Genomic DNA, 21,790 nt, shown 5'->3' with positions numbered 1-21,790 from the left:
AAAAACTCCAAAGCAAATTTATTAATCTACCACAGAAGTTTAAAAGATTTTTATACAATTTTCTGATCCCTGGATATATGATTCATCTAGCCATGGGCATGAGTGGATGTTTTGTTTTTCTTTAAATTAATAGGCAGTGTTGGAGTTATTTAAGGTAGTGCTGTTTTTGAAAAAAATAAAAATGAAAATGTATAAAAAATGAAAGAAGATTAAATGTTGCTAGATTGTTGTATGTTTTTGCTGTAAAAGAATTTCACTTATATATGAGGAAAGTACAATAACGGTGATTTTGTTGCAGAATATAAAGTCTGTTATATACTTGTTTTACTTCCTTTCTGGTCTTTGTTTTAAATGTATTTCAGATATTTATTTTCAATATTTGTGTTTCTGTGTAGCATATACTTGTAGTAAGCAGGATTTAATAAGGATGTAACAGGGAAATAGCATCACTAATCTGATGCTGAAGAGACAATTTTGACGGTAACTTATAAAGGTATTACATCATCCATGGTATAATTATGATCAATCACCCATGTGACAACTTTTATCAGAATAACTGTGTTATATGTAACAAAAAAACAGAGAAGTGCTGTGACTTGAAAAAGTGTAGCATGTTATGACTTTAGCCAAATATTGCTGATTAGTGGTGCAGCGGATAGGGTTGTCACTTCTCAGCAACAGGTTCTCTGTTTTGATTCTTAGCTGGAGTGCCTTCTGTGCACGCTCTATAAGTCCACCCTGTGTTCACTTGCATTTCCTCTGGGTGCTCCAGTTTCCTCCCACATTCCAAAGATGTGCAGCAGGTAAATTGGACACTGTAAATCTGCCTTAGGTATGAGTGTCTGTGTGAGTGTGTGATAACGAAGAACAGCTATATCTGGGATAGTCACCCTATGATATGAAAATTGGCTTTAGATGATTGTCACTGTTAACGTGTCACCCTAATCCCACATGTAAAAATAGGGAAGAAGGGGTTATAGAAGGATGGATGCTAGCTGACAGTAATTTTTCCAAAATGAATCAATTCCTTAATCTTTCTGCATAGTCCATATTTATTTTCCTGCTAAAATGTTTTTGTTGCATTCTCCAACATTTTAATATATGAATGTATACATACAAAATCCAGCACCAAACTCAATAACTGATATTAGTAAAAAAATTATAAAGAGGTCCCAGTACATTAAAATCCCTAAAGGAGATCATTCTTAAAATGTTTCATAATGTAGAATAACACTTGTTTTATTTTGTTTATATGGCTACCCTACCACATTCTATTATTCACCAAAATCTCCAAGTCTACAAACTTCTCACACTTATCTATATGATAAAAATCAAAACTATCAAATACTTACAACAGAATGTAAATAAGCAACTTAAATGGAAATGCACTTACAATGTCTAAAGCACTCTCAATTCATATAAGATAAATGACCTAAATAAGGGTCATTAACTAGCCAGACATTACACTTATATGCTATTTACAATGTTCTCTGCCTTTGGCCAGGGCTAGTTTCTGTTATCACTGGGCAAACAGAAGAGCACCATCACATATGTAGAAGTACACACAGTATATTCACCGATCAATTATTTGTATATGGCAGACAAAAGACATTCTTGTGAAAGGACAGGGCTATTAGTATTTAGAAACAAGAGCAACTGTAAGAACTGGATTATGTCATGAAAAATTAGTGCAGGAAAGTTAGAAGCTGAGAAGAAAGAGAGAAGAAAAGAGGGTAAATGTATCATTTAGAAAGCTGTATAGCAGACATTAAGAGAGCTTTATTTAAACAGGCATGGTTTTATTAATTTATTTATGGAGTCTATTTTAGATTGGATGATAAATTACAAGATGTTATTATGTAGACAGTGTTTTGTATGATTATCATTCATTTAAATTACATGTGCATTTGTAGCTTTCTTTTTAGGTAGTCATAAAAATATCTTATCATTAGCTAGTGTTTTTCTTGTGGAGGACTATTCAATTTAGAAGGAACAATTTTAGCAAACTTTTTTCTCTGAGGACTAGATTGAATGGAGGTCTCACTAGCATAAGAGTGTTGTTTTCTTGATTTCATAGTGAGTATTGTGGGTGTTTTAATTGCAGTTTAAAACTAAGGCAGTGGTGTTCATGGTGGGTTTTGAAGATGAGGCTAAATAGGAGGCGATTGGTTCAAGCTGCAGTGGTTAGACACTCTGCTTTCTAGAATGAGATACAGTCATCTTTGTACTAACAGGAGGGATTTATAAATGTGCTTAGTATTATATCTGGGCTGTGAGCAGAGGATGAGTATGTTAGATTGAGAATTAAAACATTCTTAGCTATTGTTGTTATGGCTTTCAGGGCGAGGTTGTTAGGACTAAAACAAGATCCTTTAAACTGGGAAATAGATTTTCAATAACATTTTCCATGTGATGCCTTAGGGAAATAGTGGGTAAAATGGAAAAGCTAAATATTTACATTTTTAGACAGATTTATGGGAGTATAGTGGAGAGTTTATTTGATGTCCTGAATGTCATGTCAGCATTGTTGTTATTAACTGTCAGCAGGTTTTTAGCTAGCCATGCGGATGAGGTAAAGTCTTTTTATACTTGTGATTCCGGGGTATTATGTCTTGTTCTGCATAGTATGTCATCTACATATATGGTGATATTTGTGGAGGATATGATTGCCTTAATATCATTTAAAAATATTTTGAATTAGATGGAGCCAAAAACTGGCCTTTTTTGGAACTCCTGTGGTAAATTGGATGTGACAGAGATCAGCAAAGGTGGGTGGAGTATATTCTTTAGAGATAAGTATTATGAGAGAGAGATGGTGTTTAAATTGATGGGGATACATTTTGCAGTTACTTTGAAAATACAGGCTGTGTATTTCAAAAAGTGTTTTTGCACAGAGTTTCTGAAATATGGACTAAATTATGTTGGGATCATGGTTATTTTCCTATATGTTTTTTCAAGATACTTTCTTTCTTCCCTTGTTGTAATTTTTGAAAAATAGAAGGTCACTGAAGGAGAAAAGGAAGACTTATATGAGGGCCTCTTTAACAAGATGCTAGATTTTGCCAAAGTGGTAGGGTCAGCAGAGAAGACATTTGTCTGTTTCTGGGCTGGTTATCATGGCTTTAAATTCTGATAGGTCTGTTTATTTCATGTGGTTGTTTAACATGGCACCTTTAAGGAAGCTAAAGTCAATGTTTTTTATTATTTTCCAGAACTACATAGGCTTACAGGGTTTTATAGCCTGATGAAGTTTTAGATAAGAAAATTTAGCTGCCTTGATTGCTAGTTTGCATCAGTTACTGAGTCTTAACAATTTTAAGTAGTCGATGTGACTATTGGTTGATTTCCATAGTTTCCAAGATTTGTCCCGTTCTTTCATTAAGTATTTGAGAGTAGAGTTTACCCATGGGCAGTGGTTACCCCTTCATTTTCCATTTTCTTTTTGGTAGTGATGAAGTGTTTGATTTCTGCTGACAAGTATGTTAAAGTAATGCAAAACTTCATTGAGTTCCCTTCAATAGTATAAGGATGGACAGCCTGAGTTGTATAGCTCTGGGTTTTTCCTTACCCTTCATCTTGGGCCAGTGAGGGGATCACAGACTTTGGTACAGTGTTGTATTGCTGTTGGGAGTGTTTTCTATTATGACTATTCACAGGTGTGAATGTAGTGGACCAAACATGCAGTGGGGGCATCTCGTTCATCTGTTCCGCCTTTAAGATCACACTCCCTTTATTCATCCCCACCATATTCTATGGAAAAACTGTATGTTGCTCACATATGTGTGCCCTTCTTGTCAAGGATGGGAACAGATATCCTTTTGTGCCAGTGTCTCAGTCACTAGAGCTGCTAATCAAACCTCTGTCATTTTGCTGTTGTTAAGGTTTTACCCCTTATCTTTCTACATTACAGTGCTGACTCTGGCAGGGATATTTATTAGTTTGTTAGGGTTTTATTCCTTGTCCCTCTACACTACAGTGCTGACTTTGGCAGAGGTATTTATTAGTTTCTTTAGGTTTTTATCCCTTGTCTCTCTCTCTATATACTACAGTGCTGACTTTGGCAGGTGTATTTATTACTTTGTTAGGGTTTTATCCCTTATCCCTCTACACTACACTTTGGCAGGGGTATTTATTAGTTGTTGTAGACTGCATTAAAAGAGAAATGTCTCACCCTGTTATTTTTTATTTGACAGCATATCTGTATTGAAGTATCATGGTATTCTAATGCTGTAATTGCAGGATTTTTGTTTTGTATCTGGGATATTTTTATGGAAGAAGATGGGGGGCAGGTACACAAAAGTTAGGAGAAGTTTAATGTGGTTCCCAATGCTTACTGTGATTAGGTTCCAATCCAGATATTTTTCTGCTTTGTTAGAACTATTTGCAATTGGACTTATCTCAAACTTAGGGTGTATTTTACTAACAAGTCTTCCTCTGCCTGTCCAGATAGGGTCTACTTTAGATCGCTGAAAATTTAAAATCTCGAGCGCTCACATGAGCGAAAATGCAGATATTCGATAATCATTTTTTGGATCACAGTACAGTAGAGAAAAGGATATTTGCCCTTTCCTCACTGTAGTGTGATCTCAGAGTTGGAATAAATATTTAGTAGAGGGTGTGGGGGAGCACAGCCCTCCACATAAGTGATTTTGAATACCTGCATATTTGCTCATGTGAGTGCTCGAGATTTTAAGCTTTCGGCGATATAAAGTAGACCCACCAGATAAGGCATATACTCCAAATAAATATCTAAATATTGGTTTACGTAAGCATGTGGGTAGATGGGTGTTTCTAGACAAGTTTCTGTGATAGCACAAATGTCTGGATTGTTACCAGAGACCCAGGCTTCTGTACAGTGCAGTTTATGTTTTATACATTTAACTGTATATTTTAGTTGTTTTGCTGTTCTGCTTTGTGTAGGTAATGTGCAACTTTGATTTTTGAAAGGTGTTTCTGGAGTTGCTAGAGGGTTTTATTTGTTATGAGTATTTGCTTGATGTTTAAGATAAAAGGTGCTCTTCCAGTTGCCACTTTAAATTGTGGATGTGGTGGGGCATAGATTTAGATAAGGGACAGCTATGCTATAGATCATTCAGACTGGTACCAAATTTTATTATGTGGTACATATATTTTTTTGGGTGGGGGGTGGAAGGCATTGGAGGACATTGTTTTTTGTTCAAGCGATAGCACCAGAGGTCAACAGCTATTAGAGTGGCTATGAGTAATTTATGAGGTGAAATGGAAAGGGTGTCTATGTAATATGGCTTGTTTGTGAGACATTGTTTTTGTCATATACATGTTGTTAGATATAGGATGTTAGTAGGTGAAAGTACAATAAGTATTTAGTGGAAAAATGTATAGGTGAAATAAACCAAAGAGTATGTGAAATTTAGAGTTTGACGTTTGAATGGCTAAGGGGTTTGGATAGAGGATAATTAATAGCTATGGATTTGGGGTATTAGAAACATAGTGGTAGAGGTAGTTACAGAAGATTTGTCATCAGGACAAACAGCTAGGGGTATTTGTTGGTTCTTTTTTATGGTTGCTAAGGTAGGAGGACTGGCCTGAAGAAGGATAATGGAAATTATGAAGGAGCCAGGGGAGTGGCCTGGAGAAGTTTAGAGGAAGTGATTTGGTGTGGGATTTAGGTAGGTTCATGACTGCTGGGAGTTTTGGTCAGTTTTTATTTTTATTTGGTCCCAGAGGTGAAGGGAATGGCCTAGAGAAGGATAAATGCAGTTATGCAGGGATTGATGGGGTGGGTGTGAAGTAAGCCTGAGCATAATTGGGGAGCAAAGTAGGTTTGTCCTAGCGATGAATAAATTTTTCTACAAAGAAAAAAAAACAATCAGTAGAACTAAAAATAAGTGTTAATATGAAAGAGGGAATGTGAATGTCAGCAGTTGTCTGAGGAATTTTCTTGACTTCTCCAAATAGTGCAAAGGCAAGCACAATATTCTGCAGTCTCAGATGTTGCCTGTCATCAATGGAGGTCGAGAAGCAGTATTACAGAGGGAGAAATAGCTGTTTGGGTTATAATCTCTGGAGATGCCTGTAAGCATTACAGAATACAACCCACATCTCATCACAGCCAGACTAACATGATTTATATTGAGGCTGTAAAAAAGGCACTACTGAAGCCATCTTAGACTAAAAAGACTAGACATTAGCATTCACCCACCAGCGGATTACCACCATGCTCATACTTAGTAAAGGGTCACCAGATATAAACCTAGTCCATCTAACACCCACACGTCTACTAGTAAAAGTAGAAATGGCTTACTAATTGGTGACTATTGTCAGGAAATCTAACTCCAGGCTCTAAAGACTGGACAAAGACGGGGTTACAGCTAGTTGTCATTTTGGTGCAGGATCCATGATGTTACAGTGGCTCTAAAGTCCCTCAATTCCCTCTCACAGGACAATATGATTATGACCCAGTGGTACATTATGTGGGTATGAATGACTCTAGGCACACAGACCTGGAGAACATGCAGAGACATATCAAACCTTACCTTTCATGTATCCAGTGCAGGCAAGACATTAGGCCTTGGTGGAATCCTTCCTTCACACAGAATGATAACCATGTACAATGAAATATGATATTATAATTTTCCTTAGTAGTTGATGTCCTTACATGTGAGTCAAGTATGTGTCAGCATGGGATGAAAAGACTGACAGTCGAAACTTGTTTCACTACTGATGGCCTCTACCTCTCATTCTATAGCTTCCGCATACTGGCTAAAGCCCTTGCAGCCCCATAATGCCTAATGGACGTTCCAACATAGAACATAACAGTCGAGCCATTTCCAACTCTGAATCATGCCATATCTAGGTGATTTATCTCAATTCCAGAGGTATTAACAACAAATCGCCTGATACTGAGACTCTCCTGCAACTTGAACACAAACATGGTTTAGACGTAAAGGCAAACTCCCTCCTTACCTGGGTTCTGCACCCATCGTGCATTCCTTTCTGATGGAAACTGCCATTTCATTTCCATAACTGAATACTTAACATTCTACATTCTTAATTTATTCTTCATATATTCTAGCCCAGTGTTGTCATATTTACTGGTACAGAATTTTAGTTAACATTGCCACCCCACCCTCTTCTCAGAGCAGCATATTAAGTATTTTTCATGTAGATATTTTTATTGTCAAGGGTTTACCAGCTTCATCTACTCCTTATCCTAACTCAGTGAATTCCTTCAGCCAAGATTTAACATTGAATCCTAAATGTAATGGGATTGTATATTTTTCTTAAATGGCTATCACTTTAATTTGCTTCCCACTTGTTTTCTTGTTCACATGATACAACAGCTTATACATTGCCAGCCTACATAAATATTAATAAATAAGTAATTTGTGTTTCATTTTGTCAAGTTTCATATTCACTACTCTCATTCCCTCCAGTACAGCTCTTTTGATTGTGTACCTTTAACTCCTAGTGGGCGTGGCTTGAGCCTTTAAAAAATAAAGTTATCACCTTACAATTCTAACAAATACTCATTGACATAGGTCAAATATCAATACAACTGTGTTTGCCATCATGTATACTTCAAGATAAAATATTCTGATACCTTGTACAGGGCATGATTTTGGAATTATTCATGCAAATATGAACAAGCAATATTTGACGCCTAGAGGAGCAGTAGGAGGTAACTGCAGATGCACCTGGAGACGTCACTCGGATGTAATGACTATTCTGTGTTATTTTTCTTTCTTTTCATATTGTAAAAGAGTGTCTTGTAAAACACTGCAGCTATCAGTAATATGCTAAAATGGTGCAAACACAAAATGAACCTTTGATCAAAGGATCAAAATCTAATCTACAGGATACGTACCCAAAGAATGGCGTAAGGCAACTGTGGTCCCACTCCACAAAGGCGTTGCTTCTACGGACCCTGGAAATTACCGCCCCATAAGCTTGACGAGCCTTGTCTGCAAAGCTATGGAGAGGATCATAATGGAACTCATAAATAAAGACATTGGGGACCTACAGACACTGGATCCTACCCAATTTGGCTTTGTCAAGGGCAGATCCTGCCTCTTGAACTTGGTCGACTTTTTCGAAACAGTCACTAAGGCCATTGATGAGGGTAAGGCAGTTCACACAGCCTACCTTGACCTAGCAAAAGTGTTCGACACAATACCCCACTCGGGCATCATAGAAAAGCTCACCAGCTTAGATGTAAACCCATATGTCACAAGATGGGTTGCAAACTGGCTCAAGGACAGAACACACACAGGGTTAGAGTTGCTGGTGTCATGTCAGACTCTAAGCCGGTCACGAGCGGTGTCCCACAGGGCTCAGTCCTGGGCCCCCTCTTGTTCGGCATTTATTTTTCTGAAGTGCAGGCAAACATAGGGAGATTGTGGCTGACAAAATTTGCAGATGACTGCAAACTGGGCACCATAATTGACACTCCATCAGACACAGACATCCTCCAGAGAGGTCTCATAGAAATGGATAACTGGTGCCAGAGCCATGGCCTTAAGCTAAATGCCAAAAAATTTATAGTCATACCCTTTGGGAAAAACAAGGTAACCCCTAATTACCACATAGGTGGTAATCCATTAAACACGGAAGAAGTTATCAGGGACCTGGGGACCCAAGTTGACAGTAACCTCTCTTTTGACACTCACATTGCCAAAGTGGTTAGGAAGACCTTCTACATTGCCCACCTGATCATGAAGGGATTCACATCCAGATCAGGAGAGGTCATTGTACCCTGTACTCTTCACTTATCAGACCAATGATTGAGTACAACGCCCCATTCGGAATGTACCTTACCCGACACCTGCAGCAGTTGGAAAGACCCCAAAAGTTCCTCACCAAAAGGATAAAGGCTCAAACATATGTCATACGATGCCCGACTGAAGAAACTCCAGCTCTATTCAGTCGCATACCGTCTGCTCAGAGGTGATCTGTGCCTGACATACAAGGCCATGTCCAACCCAGAATTAATGGACATGCTCCACCTCAAAAAATCCAAATCCACCAGAGCCACGAGAGCAAGAGACTTAAACCTCAACACGGATATAAATAGGACGTGCTGGAGGGACAGATTCATCACCCAGAGACTCCCTACACTATGGAACAGAATCCCAGTCCATGTGAGGCAGAGCCCCTCACTGACTCTGTTCAAGAGAAATCTTGATGAGTGGATGGGAGATCGTAGGTTTACCCCAGGAATCATCTCTGTGTCACTGCTGGACAGAGGCACAGCAAACTAATGGGTATAGTATTCTCATCCTAAGGGGTGGTGAAAGCCACACACACTCTGGCTAGGCTTATAAATGCCCTAAGGCAGATAGCCTAGTATGAACCTACGAACCTATGAACCTATAATAGAATCCAAAAAATGCAGCAGCTCAAATGGAGAATCATTTATTCCTTTTACTTATAGTATTCCTTTCACCATCAGACTAATAATATTTTAAAACTCACTTGCCACACTAGAATTTGTAACTGTTAATGAATCTCCAAGACAAAAGCACTCAAATGCTGAAAAATTCCTCTTTTCTGTCTTAATAAACTTTTTCAAGACTTACTGAATTTATAGCACTCCTCCCATGAGAAGTGTATGCATTACTGTTCTCCTTTCAGCTCACATATTAGCATCAATACTGATGCATACTATATTATTTTACCTTTTTAAATATTCTAGCAGACAATCTTATGATTAACATAGATAAGCAAATATACATATGTATAAGTAACAAAATATACTATATTTGGAAAGTTACATTTTCAGCTCTTTTATGTGTTTACTTGATAAATTCAATTTTCATTTCTTTTTCATTATTTTTGTCCCTTGCCTCTTATCAAACAAGGTAACATTTTTATTGTATTATTTTTTTATTTTATCATGCAGTAGTTTAGTTCATATTTTATGCATTTCTGCAATCTACATTTTTGTTAATACTCAAAAATATTGTTGTTTTCAGTGTTGAATGTTTTTTCTTTCTCTTGATAAATTGTTCTCCAGTATCAAATTAATGCTTGTATCCCTCTAAAGTAAATATATGGATTAATCAATTGGTATTTTTACGTTTACATTTATACATGTTTTTAATTACTCCCAAATTCTAATAAAGCTACCTACTCAAATGTTACTAGAATTATATAGTTATTCTAAATAGTACTATAGTGTTTCAGTTTCATTCCTGTTCTGACTATATATTAAATATGCTTCTTAAAAATGCACATTTTAAGCATTTCTTGTACCACGTTTCTTCATAAATCGATAAAAGCATTAAACTCTTAACTCAGACTTCTGACCAAAAATTCAGAATCAGAGTAATGTAATGTCCATAACTACTTGATAATATGATGACTTCTCTACTTTATCTGTCATCTTGCACTGTAACTATTCTGCACTACCATGTGCCTCCTAGTCCATCCACTGAACTACTGCTATACTACCATTTCCTGTTTTCTCTCTCTCTCTTCCCCGTAATAACTCCACCCACTCAAACCTCAAGGCATAGAACTTTAACATTTCTTTCCCCATCACCAAAAATTACAATGCCTCCTCCTGTAATTCTAATCATACTTCACCTCACGTCATTAACATACCTCACAACCTACCAGTGTTCAGACAATCTCTTCAAACTGACCATTTCTGCCTCATCCATTCTTGAAGAAACTATGCCAATCACAAATATGTACATTTCACTATACTCCTGCAGATTTACCTGCTTGTACTCCTTTAAAATAAAGTAAATATACTTGAGTTACCATATTCACAAATGTAATATTAAATTAACAAATATAAATATATAAATACATAAATGTTCTTCACACTCTCCTCTTACTAGATTAAAATTGAGTAGTGACATTCACCCTAACTGAGGATCAATTAACCTCTGACCCCTAATACAACTCCACCAAATTGTAAATTTAAGAATATTTCATGCTACTCTTAAGTAGGATCTGAAATAAATTCCCTCACCTCAGGCTTCGTGCCCACTGAGTGACATACAGCTACAGTTATCCCACTCCACAAGAAAGGATCCACCTTGGATCCCGGGAACTACCTCCCCATCAGTCTGACAAGCCTGATCTGCAAGGCCATGGAATGTATTATCATGGAACTTATAAACAGAGACATTGGCAAGATTAAAACACTGGACCCCATGAAGTTTGGGTTTGTGAGGGGCCGATCTTGTCTCCTGAACGTGATTGACTTCTTTGAATCAGTCCCCAGAGACATGGACAATGGTAAGGCCATCCACACAGCCTATCTGAACCTCGCCAAGGCCTTTGACACCATCCACCACTCTGAAATCATAGATAAACTTACTAAGCTGGACATTAATCCCTATGTCACTCGATGGGTTGCCAGCTGGCTTACTGACAGAACCCAGACTGTAAAAGTAGCTGACTCCAAATCCAGCTCCAGACAAGTGACAAGTGGAGTACCTCAGGGTTCAGTTCTAGGACCTCTCTTGTTTGACATACACTTCTCTGAAGTACAGGCCAACACTAAGGGACTCTGGCTAACAAAGTTTGCAAATGACTGCAAACTAGGAGCCATTACTGAATCCTCAAATTATGTGGATACTCTACAAAAGGGCCTTACAGAAACAGATGCTTGGTGCCAGAGCCATGGGCTCAAGCTCAGTGCCAAGAAATGTATAGTTATCCCCTTTGGGAAAAAATATGTACCCGTGAATTACCACATAGGTGGCAGTACACTAAATACTGAAAGTGTGATAAGAGACGTAGGGACACAGGTGGACAGTGGTCTCACCTTCAATGACCACATCGCCACAACAGTCAGGAAACCCTTCTATGTGGCACACCTCATCACTAAGGGCTTTTCATCCAGAAAAAAAGGAGGTCATTGTCCCACTGAACTCATCCTTCATCAGAGCCATTATAGAATACAACACCCCATTTGGTATGTACCTCTCAAGACATCTGCAACAACTGGAAATGCCACAGAAATACCTCACTAAAAGAATCACAGACCTAAAGCAGATGCCCCATGCTGACCACCTTAAAAAATTCCAGCTATACTCTGTCACATATCATCTAGTCCGAGGCAATCTCTGCTTGACATACAAGGCCATGTCAAACCCAGAGCTGTTGAACATGCTACACTAAAAGAAATCCCAATCCCTCAGAGCCACATGCTCCAGGGATCTAAACCTTGTCATCACAATAAACAAAACATGCTGGAGGGATAGGTTCCTGACCCAGAGACTCACCAGACTCTGGAATAGACTGCCCATACATGTCAAGCAGAGTGCCTCTTTGGCCCTCTTCAAAAGGAACTTTGATGATTGGATGGAAGATAGAAAATTCATCCCGGGGATCACGTCAGTCGCACTGCTAGACAGGGATCCAGGGAAGTAAATAGTGTGTGAAGAAATAGCCAGGGAATTGTTATGGCTAGGCTTGTATAGGCCCTGGGGCCGATAGCCTAGTACCAACCTATGAACCTATGAAGAGGTATATGCCTGGATAGTGAATCACTCTCCAGATATTGTAATCACTACTGAGATCTGTCAAACAAGAACTAGAAGATGAAGAAATTCTACCACTAGGCTTCAATATCCTTGTAAGAGACAGTAAAAAAAATCAGGTTGCATAGTTATACTATAAAAAAGGTTCTGCTCTCTTGACTTATGCCATATAGCTCTACTATATATCAATTCAGAAATGCTGAGATACTAAAACATTTCTCAAACACATCCCCTATAAATGAAAAACCATAAAACATATATAAATCCCCCAAGAAAATAATAGATCCACTCTAGAAGACTTCCTTTACTGGATTTCCACCAATATTTATCAGGAAACTATAAACTTAGATGGCACAACTATAGACTGGATGATGTTCAACTCCAAGAAGCCAACAAACAGCATTCAGTTATTTAGCTTTACCCAACTAATTAGTACTCTAACAAGGTTCAAAAAAATACATCGGAAACAGCTTTGGACTTGATACCTACATTTCATCCAGAAGAAAATTCATCATTTGGTATATTACCAAGCTCCCTCAGTGATCGCATCTCCACTTATCCAATTAGGCATCAGACCCAAATTTTAGTTAAAAACTAGCTGAAAAAAGCAAATGAAAACTGACACATTTCAGACACAAACATGTATCAACACATTGCAGCATTACAACTGGAGCATACTCATTACCCTTGCATAATGTGAGTCTGAAATTTAATAACATATTTCTAAGTTCACTAAACAACCAAGTGTCATTTAGAACAAAATGAATCAAAAGCAATCCTGCACCATGGCTCTCAAAAAAAAACAATGCAACTAATGAAAGAATGAAATAAAATTTGGAAAAGCTACCTAAAAACAAGACAACTTGCAACCTGCAATAACTCGGGCAACTAAAAAATTAAGTTAAAACTCTCCCTTGTCCACATTGGTTATCATCCCAGAAACTTAAGTTACTTGAAATGGTAGTAATCTAAATTACACATGGGTGACCATTTCATGTGAAAATGACCATGTATGTCCTGTGATGGGCTAGCAAACTGCCCAGTGTTAGTGTCTCTAACTTGTGATTAATAGGGGCATTCTCCAGCCCCACCCCACCAGCAATAAACTGAGTAATCTGGGTAACCAGAGAAGGAAAAGAATGGATGAGTCCTCAGCCAGTAACAGATCTATTGATGATCATAGTGATAAACTTGATTTGCCAAAATAAACAATGCGGAAACCCAGACATTTTCCTCAGTTTTCCACCATTCTTGGGCAAGGTACTTCTGAACTTCATATCATGGATACTTCTTCAGCTATAAATTAATCTTCTACTCAGTTCAGCTGATTCAGGAAAAGTAAATACAGAACAGACCTGACGATTTGAGTGGCACTAAAATGCCCACATTACCAACACCCATCTTACTTATAATTATACTTCAAATAGTCTAGTTGATCTCCTGTTCAGACTCAATTTCATCTCATCAATGAGGATAGGTATAGCTTTAGTTCCATCAGCCTTTGTACATAAATGATTTGCTGCTAATCAGTAATGGTTTATTCCTATCATGTAAGGTTTAAAATGTTTTGCAGGAAACTAGGAGACCTGCATATACAAAGTTTTACCATTCCCATGAAAGGAAAATAAATAGTATAATGAACTACATACAGCCTGACCAGTATGTGAGCTATTAGACTAGCTGATCTAGGATATATTTTTCTTGTTTTTAAGCAAAAGTCAACCTGGCAGCTTTTTGTTTTTTTGTTCACTATTATTGTCAACAATTGTAGCAGCCCCAATGGTTAAATGCTTTCATATATATTAACTTATCTTAGCCTCTAGACTGCAGTATGGTTCTAATGCTGACCAACACAGTAGACTTTTCCATGATATAAGTGATGAAATGTCAAGTTCTTAAATGAAAGTATAAATATTAAAATATGGGATGATTTAATATTTGCAATGTACAGTACTGAATACAGCAACATTTTCAACAGAGTTGACACACCCCCTAATACAACAAAAATGAGGGAAAATAAGTTAGCTAGGGACAAACTTGATTATGAGGCAGGGAAAGCTTTTCCTTTACCTTGCAATAACCAGAAAAACGTGGATTCCTTTGGTAAATTTCAGGTTTTAGGGAACCATATATACCCAATGTACCTTATCACCATACCCCCCAACATTCAGATATTTCCAGAAATGAAATTTCAGGTGAGGCTCCAAATATTCCATTTTTAGAGGACCTCAGAGTCCCCCCCCCCGAAGATTACAGAGGTTGGTCAGCAGAACTTATTCTCACCCAAAAGAACATACTGGCTTTCAGGACCATCCCTGGGGGGGTATCACATGAGTGGGTAGAACAACAGGAGGGGGAGGGGAGGATACAGGGCTGATGGCAACAGAATTAAGTCGGAAACATACTGTGGAAAGTAGAACATATCCAGAAGTTCTAAAAAAGAATAATTTCACTACTTATAATTATAGTGACATTCAAAGTAAAGACGAGTATTTTTCTATTTTCGAGAAGGTATTTACCTTTGTTCTTACCCCCCCCCCCAGTATAACCTTAATTCCACCCTTATTGAGTTTAAATTGTTTATTAGAAAGATAAATTTTGCTATTCAACATCGAAGTAGTCATAACAAAGGTGGGGAGAAGCCAGACCATTCTAATTACCTTAATTTAAAGAAAAGAAGTTTGGCTGTGCCTATTCCCCACCCTACTGGTTAGGTATTCTCCAACAACTGAGAGAATGCAGTTTATCATAAAAATATGCAAGGGGGAATATGAGACCTAAAAATTTAATTTGACTAGGGATGAATATATAACTTTACAGGATATTAAAGGAATAATTCTCTATTTATCATGAAGCCTGACAAAGGTGAGGGAGTGGCAATATAAGACAGGTCTAGGTACATAGAAGAAATGTTGAAAATATTGCTAAATAATAACACCTATGTTCCAGCATCTATAAATGAGGTAAATCATTCTTATCATAAAATTGACCAATTTTTGGAAGATGAAATGTTACAACACTGCATGGATTTTGACACCTATAAATTCTTAAAAAATTCTAATTCCAAGATACTAGTCTTTTTTGGTATTCCTAAATTACATAAAGATTTAATTAACCCTTCTATGAGAACAATAGTTGCAGCATTGGGGGCAAAAACTCATCCTTTTGCCTTATATGTTGATAAATGTTTGAACCCCCCTTTGGATCTAGATACCCGTATAATTAAGGATTCTTGGAACTTTTTAGGAAGAATTAAACCTGATTATTATAACAGTGAGGTCACTTCTTTGACTATAGACATGATAGATTTATTCTCCAGCATTCCACGAGAGGAGGCCTAGAAATGTTTAAAGAAGAATTGTTCAGCTTTGATTTTTTAGACAAACAAAAGATTAGGTTAATAATGGAATGCATGGAGATAGTACTGGAAAACAACTAAGTTTGGTTTGAAAAAAGGATATTCAAGCAAATAAAAGGTGACCCCGTATTTGCAAATCTAGCAATGTTAACATGGGAGAAGCAATATATTTTTGGTTCCCGCTTAATGGACCACATTTTACTTTACCATAGATTTTTGGATGACTTCTTCATCTTGTGGGGTGGAAACCCAAAACAGATTGATGAATTTATTCAGTATATTAACCAGCCTACCCATTTTCTGAGGTTTACATACCAAATTGACAGCCATAAAATTATTTGGACATTACCCTAACTAAGAAGGAGGGGGGGGGGTCATCTACAATGTATTGAAAACCAACCTCCTCCAATGCTTACTTACATTTTCAGAGTGCTCACCCCCTCTCCCAAAAGAAAAACCTTATAAAGGGCCAATTTATAATACTTTCTAGAATTATATCAAAAAAGAGGTCTTTGATAGTGAGAGGGAAGTTTTGGAAAAATGTTTTTGCAGAGTGGATGCCATCAGTCCTTAGTAAGAACTCTAAGTGATGTTTTCAATAATTGAATGGAGAAATACCCCCCATTACTGGGGGTTGGACTAAAAGAGAAACACAAAAAAAAAACACCTACAGGAGTATTCCACCATGATAAGGGTTGTAGGAAGGATGGGAGGACACCCACTAGGTAAGATGCCAATAGTAGTAGTGCACTGGACAAGAAAGTAATTTCAACAGTGCATTCATATTGGAATATCACTTTGGATCCCACACTACTAAATGTATTATACATAAATATTGTGATATTCTGACTAGCGATGGGCAACTTAGTGGTATTGTGGGACCTAGGCCTTTATTCACATATAAAAAGCTCATGATATATAAAAAGTCTTATAGAATTTAACAATACTAAAAAATAGAAGAAAAATAAAGGGACAGGGAAGTATATTTTTGAAATACCAGTTTTCCTCCTCCACAACCAGACTAGAACAGTTATATATGCTCAGGATGGTAATTGTCAGACCAGAGGAGTAGTGTTTCTTGCTACCTGTACCACCTGTACATCTTTTTATGTAGGAAAAACTGAAAGGCAACTTAAAAAATAATTTATGAGCATAATTATGAGATTTCCATATGCAATGGCAACAATGCTGTGTGTAAGCATTCAACATCATATAGTGGCTTTAAATTTTTTTTATTTGCTGTAGTGGAAGTGGTTACCCAAGATCTAAGAGGGAGTGCCTAGAAGGAATACCTGGAGGTTAGGGAGTTATATTGGCAAATTAACACCTAGAGGGTGGGTAGCATTTAATTTAATGTCAATATATCCTCTGATACCAGTACTAAAACAAAAGGCACACCGATATTAAGCCTTACTAATACTCAATAAAGAGCTACCCAGAATTGTTCCCAAGTACATTGAGTAGTAACTAGTTGACAAATGGTTTGAACATTTCATTCAAACTTTCAATCTTGACTTTTGGTTTCATTTTTATGTAAATATTGAAATTTTAGTACTACTGCAATAGTTTACTAGCTATTAAACTTCCACTTGTCACATATGGAAGAATTAAAAAAAATCATCTAATCAAAAGTTTTTAAATGATTTTAAGTGTTTTATATGTTTCATAAGTTTTTTATGTTTAATGTTTTTAAACAAATGTGTTTGAAGTACCTGGCTATATAACTTATGGTAATTAAGTCAGGGAGGTTTATATTTGAGTATATTGGAGTAGGTCTTTAAGAGCAGTACCTATGACATTAACTTATTACCTCAGTAATTTGTTAGAAATTTAGGGTTAGGTATAAAAGAAGCTGCATTTCTGTATGTCAGTTTTTTTTTCTGATGAAGTCTTTTTCCATACCAAAAATCTAATGTTATGTGGTATTCAGCTTAAAATAAATGCATTTCTGTTCTATTGTACTGGTGCAGTTCCTTCCTGAAGTTGGGCTTGGCTTTACTGGATTTATTGTGGTTTTGAAGTAGATTTTATTTCCAGGTGATTCTCCTGTTTATTTGATTTTAGCAAATCACCTCTACCCCCCAAAAGTTGGAGTCTGTTTCTGCTTACTTCATACATTATTTATACCTCAGTGGTCATGCCACCTTGTTTAAAGAGCACAAATAAAGATCCCCAAGTCTGAGGTCAGAGAACAACAATATCATGTTCAGAGTGAAATTTTTTTTTTAACTTAACTTCCAATTTGTAAACCTCGGTCTCCATAAATTTAGGGAGAACAGTGCTCTATCTCAGTCTGGGACCTGATCTTTATTGCTGTAAAGCTAGGCAACTTCATTTTGCATACAGCTAAAGTTCTGACTATGGCCCAGATGACCATGATTCAGATAGTCAGCTGGGAGCAGCAGGAGCTGACCAGGGAGAGGGAGAGAGAGAGAGAGAGAGAGAGAGAGAGAAAGGATTTGGCAAGACAGCTCCTGTTCTACTTTCTCTGCTGATCTGGATGATGGGCATCTGCCTGCAATTTAGACTTCATTTTTAAATACCTGGTTGTGACCAGTGATCAGTGAAGGACTTTGTTTCATGAATGACAGAGCAGACTGAGGAGATGTCAGTTACAGATCTGGGAGACATACCTTAATGCATCCCTCTTACAGGCAAACTCCTTGGGACATTTGTGGATAATTTCAAAGGAGATAGATAGGACAAGGAGCAGGAGACTCATGATCCACCACAGGTACTAACACTGCTCCCAGCACTCAGTCCGACTCCACATATGAACAAATGGGCCAAAGATCTCTTACCTATGCATGAATATGTAGGCTGGGATTACTGGGAGGGTGGCCGCATGTTCACAGGGATCAGGAGCAAAAATGTAAGTGAATGGTTTTGTTTAGGGAAAACATCCTTTCAAAGGCAGTGGCTTTAGGCAGGAGAGTTTAGAAGTATAAGCAGTAGCATGCAAAATCTAGGTTTATAGTTTCATAGGTTTGTAGTAAGTTTATGGTCAATGAGACCATTGAGAAACCCAGCAACATCAGCTAATACTGGTGGGAAGCTAATCATTTCCCAAATAAATACATTTTCTCCACATACCCCTGTTTGTTATTAATTATTCAGTTGTAAAGATTGCTAGGGAAGTACTCTGCTTCTGATGTAAGGGCAGATTATTCCAGGAATGAGAAATGTATTGGGTTAGGTATATGTCATGCCATTTGGTGTTGCTGATATGATAGTATAGTCTTAAGTGTCTACAACCAGTGTTTGCTCTACCACTGGTTCTGCTTTGATGAAGATGTTTGAAGAGTACTGGATTGTTCTTAACATGGAATGCTAAGCAGAGATCATCCCTCAGGAGTCTATACATTACTGAGTAGGAAGGAAGGGCTTTTAACCTATCAGATTAGCTAAGGATACTAAGCAATCATGTAACAAAATATTCCTTGAACACTGAGTATACATGACTCTCTCCTTTTATTATAATTATTATTATTATTATTAGTACTACTACTGTTGTCTACTACCTTTTTAAATTATTTCAACACCAGTTTTTTTCTGCACTTTGGAGTAATAAAGGAGAATGATTATTTTTGACTTAACATGAATGATAAAAGTCCTCAGAAAGTCTGATAAGGAGCTTTCCTTTATCATGAAATGAAGCTCATACTGAATGTTTGGTCCATTGCATTGCCTTTGTTTTTATTAATTACATAATATTCCTTTAGATACATACAACAAGAGGGGCTTTCTTCCGCTCCTTCTTATTTTGAGAATGTGTAAGCTCAAACTATATTGAAAGATGAAACACTGACATGGATACTCATTTACAAAACACCTTAAGCTAAATGCCCACCTGAGACCCAGGATATATTTTGGCACAGGAAAAGATCCTTTAATGCTTATGAATGATACAACATGAATCATCCTGTAAAAGTAAAATAAAAATGTGTCTGTAGTTAGTATATTTTTGAGCCATTTAGATTGCTTTTGTTGTTTACCATAAGTTTCTCTAAGAGTTTACAATAGTTTCTCAGTCATAAGAAAGGTGCTCAAAATCATCACATTTTGGAAGGATTCATAGTATACAGCAAAGCCTGTATTCTCTTCCATGGAGACTGCTTAACTACTGAAGATATCAGTCTAGAGCACCAATAACACTGAGCAGTAGAAGTCAAAATTAGTGAATATAGTACATGCTTATTTGCCACAAACATTTGCTGTTTACTGAATGTGCTCACACAACTGTGCTCCGTCACACTTTTGCACGTGTTCTACATCTCTTTTAATCCTGCAGCATCCACTTCCCTTTACAGCAGAAATGTCAGTAAAAACTCACCTCAGTTCCCATACTCCTTGCATTCATCAAACCATCTTTGACTGTTACCTTTTTCTTTCCACCCCACTCCACTCCACTGTACTAATTTTTCTACCTTCAATTCAGCATGTGTTACCTTATTCCAAAGCAGATTATGGAAGCATAGACCCTTGACCAAGATATCTGCTTGCCTAAATCTGTCATTATAATTTCAAATGTGCAGTTATCACCATTGCCAACACCCTTTTTTCCATTTTTACATGGGTTTCAGGTGTCACACCAACATTAGCCAATCTGACCAAATAACTGAAAACCAATTTAACACTGCCAAATGTATAGCCTTGATCTATTAACTATTTTTTCAGCACAAGATTTCCATCACAACCTTACTGTTTTTGGTGCATTTTGCTGTATCACAAGTAAGTATATATTGTAATTCTATGATTGTCAATGAACCATGCTAACATTACACCAGCATGCAGCAGGTACCTTGTACCCAGCTGTTGAATGTATTCTAGTTAATTAAAATCTTATCAAGGAATACAGCCTATACATTTTCGGTTGTATTCATGAGAAACATTTGCTTAAGCAGGAAATAAAGAACATTTACTGTGATAAAAGCAGTAAGTTGCCAGCACTAGTCTTTAATTTCAGGATACATGAATTTATTTAAATTTCTAATACTAAGAACTAGAATTGGGATTGCTGATTTATGTGTACCTCTAGCACTGCACCCACCCAGCATCACCTTGTCTCATCTCATTACCCATCATGCTTTTCCCTTTGTCTCTTCTTTTACAGGTGTCACATGGGGAACCTTCTTAAAGTGTTGACTTGTAACGACCTTGAGCACGGCCCTAATTTTTTCCTTGACTTTGAACGTGAGACCATTGTTTTAGTTTTTTGTTTGCATTTTATAGCTTTACTTTGCATTACTGTTTGTTCCAGTTGCTTTTTCTGCTTTGTTTTGAACAAAATGTTGTAGTGTTGCCAGTTCACTGTAAGAGCTGCTTCAAAGCAATTGCTGTTAATGCTTTTTGAATGTGCTTTTTGATGTAGATACCTGTCAAATGTTAAAATGATATATGAAATGTTTATTCTTTCTCTCTTGGTAATTAATGTATGATGAGTAAAATTAATAGAGACACCATCACTACCACTGTTTTGCAGAGCTCTCTCTCTCTCTCTTTCAGCTGGATTGCCTAGATACACTGAAACAACACTATCTACTGGGTAGATGGGACAAATGTCTTATTACCCAAAATTATACTAGCCATCACCCATAAGTCTTCAGAGGAAAGAGAACTGAACAGCCATACTTTACGGAAGTTAAATATGTAGTTCACATATGGCGATTTTTATTTATTGGTTTAATTGTTACAGGAAACATAACTCTGTGACAATAAAAGCTTATGTATAACTATCAGATGCATAATGCAGGAGAGCAGATGAGAATCAGTCCCTTCAGAACAATATAAATTAGCTGGTCAGTCTTAAACAATACAGTGTGAATGAAGCGGATAGCAAAGAGTGTTAGTGTTTGCAAATAATTAAGCAGTTTTTAAAGTATTCAAAAAAAAGATTACCTGCAAATCTTTGTGTTGGAAATTAAAGCATGCCATACATCTTAATTTTGTGAAA

General features: G+C 37.1%; 1 protein-coding gene across 4 annotated transcripts in view; it reads left to right on the top strand.

Moving 5' to 3' along the window:
• The window catches only part of LOC122813026 (CYFIP-related Rac1 interactor A-like), a 1,136,056-nt gene that overhangs the window by 652,734 nt on the left and 461,532 nt on the right, over positions 1–21,790 (top strand). For 3 of the 4 annotated variants that reach the window (XM_044085138.1, XM_044085145.1, XM_044085150.1), the window contains one exon: positions 20,951–21,030. The exons of the other annotated variant lie outside the window; for it this stretch is intronic. In XM_044085138.1, coding sequence (XP_043941073.1) covers positions 20,958–21,030 — 73 coding nt within the window. In that variant the 5' untranslated portion in view covers positions 20,951–20,957. The remainder of the gene's footprint in view (positions 1–20,950; positions 21,031–21,790) is intronic. 4 annotated transcript variants of the gene reach the window in all.

The sequence above is a fragment of the Protopterus annectens genome, chromosome 1.part1, assembly GCF_019279795.1.
Source record: "Protopterus annectens isolate FY-2018-M chromosome 1.part1, PAN1.0, whole genome shotgun sequence".
NCBI lineage: Eukaryota > Metazoa > Chordata > Ceratodontiformes > Protopteridae > Protopterus > Protopterus annectens.
The sequence above is the reverse complement of the archived record's forward strand: the minus strand, read 5'-3'. Positions and strand labels throughout refer to the sequence as shown.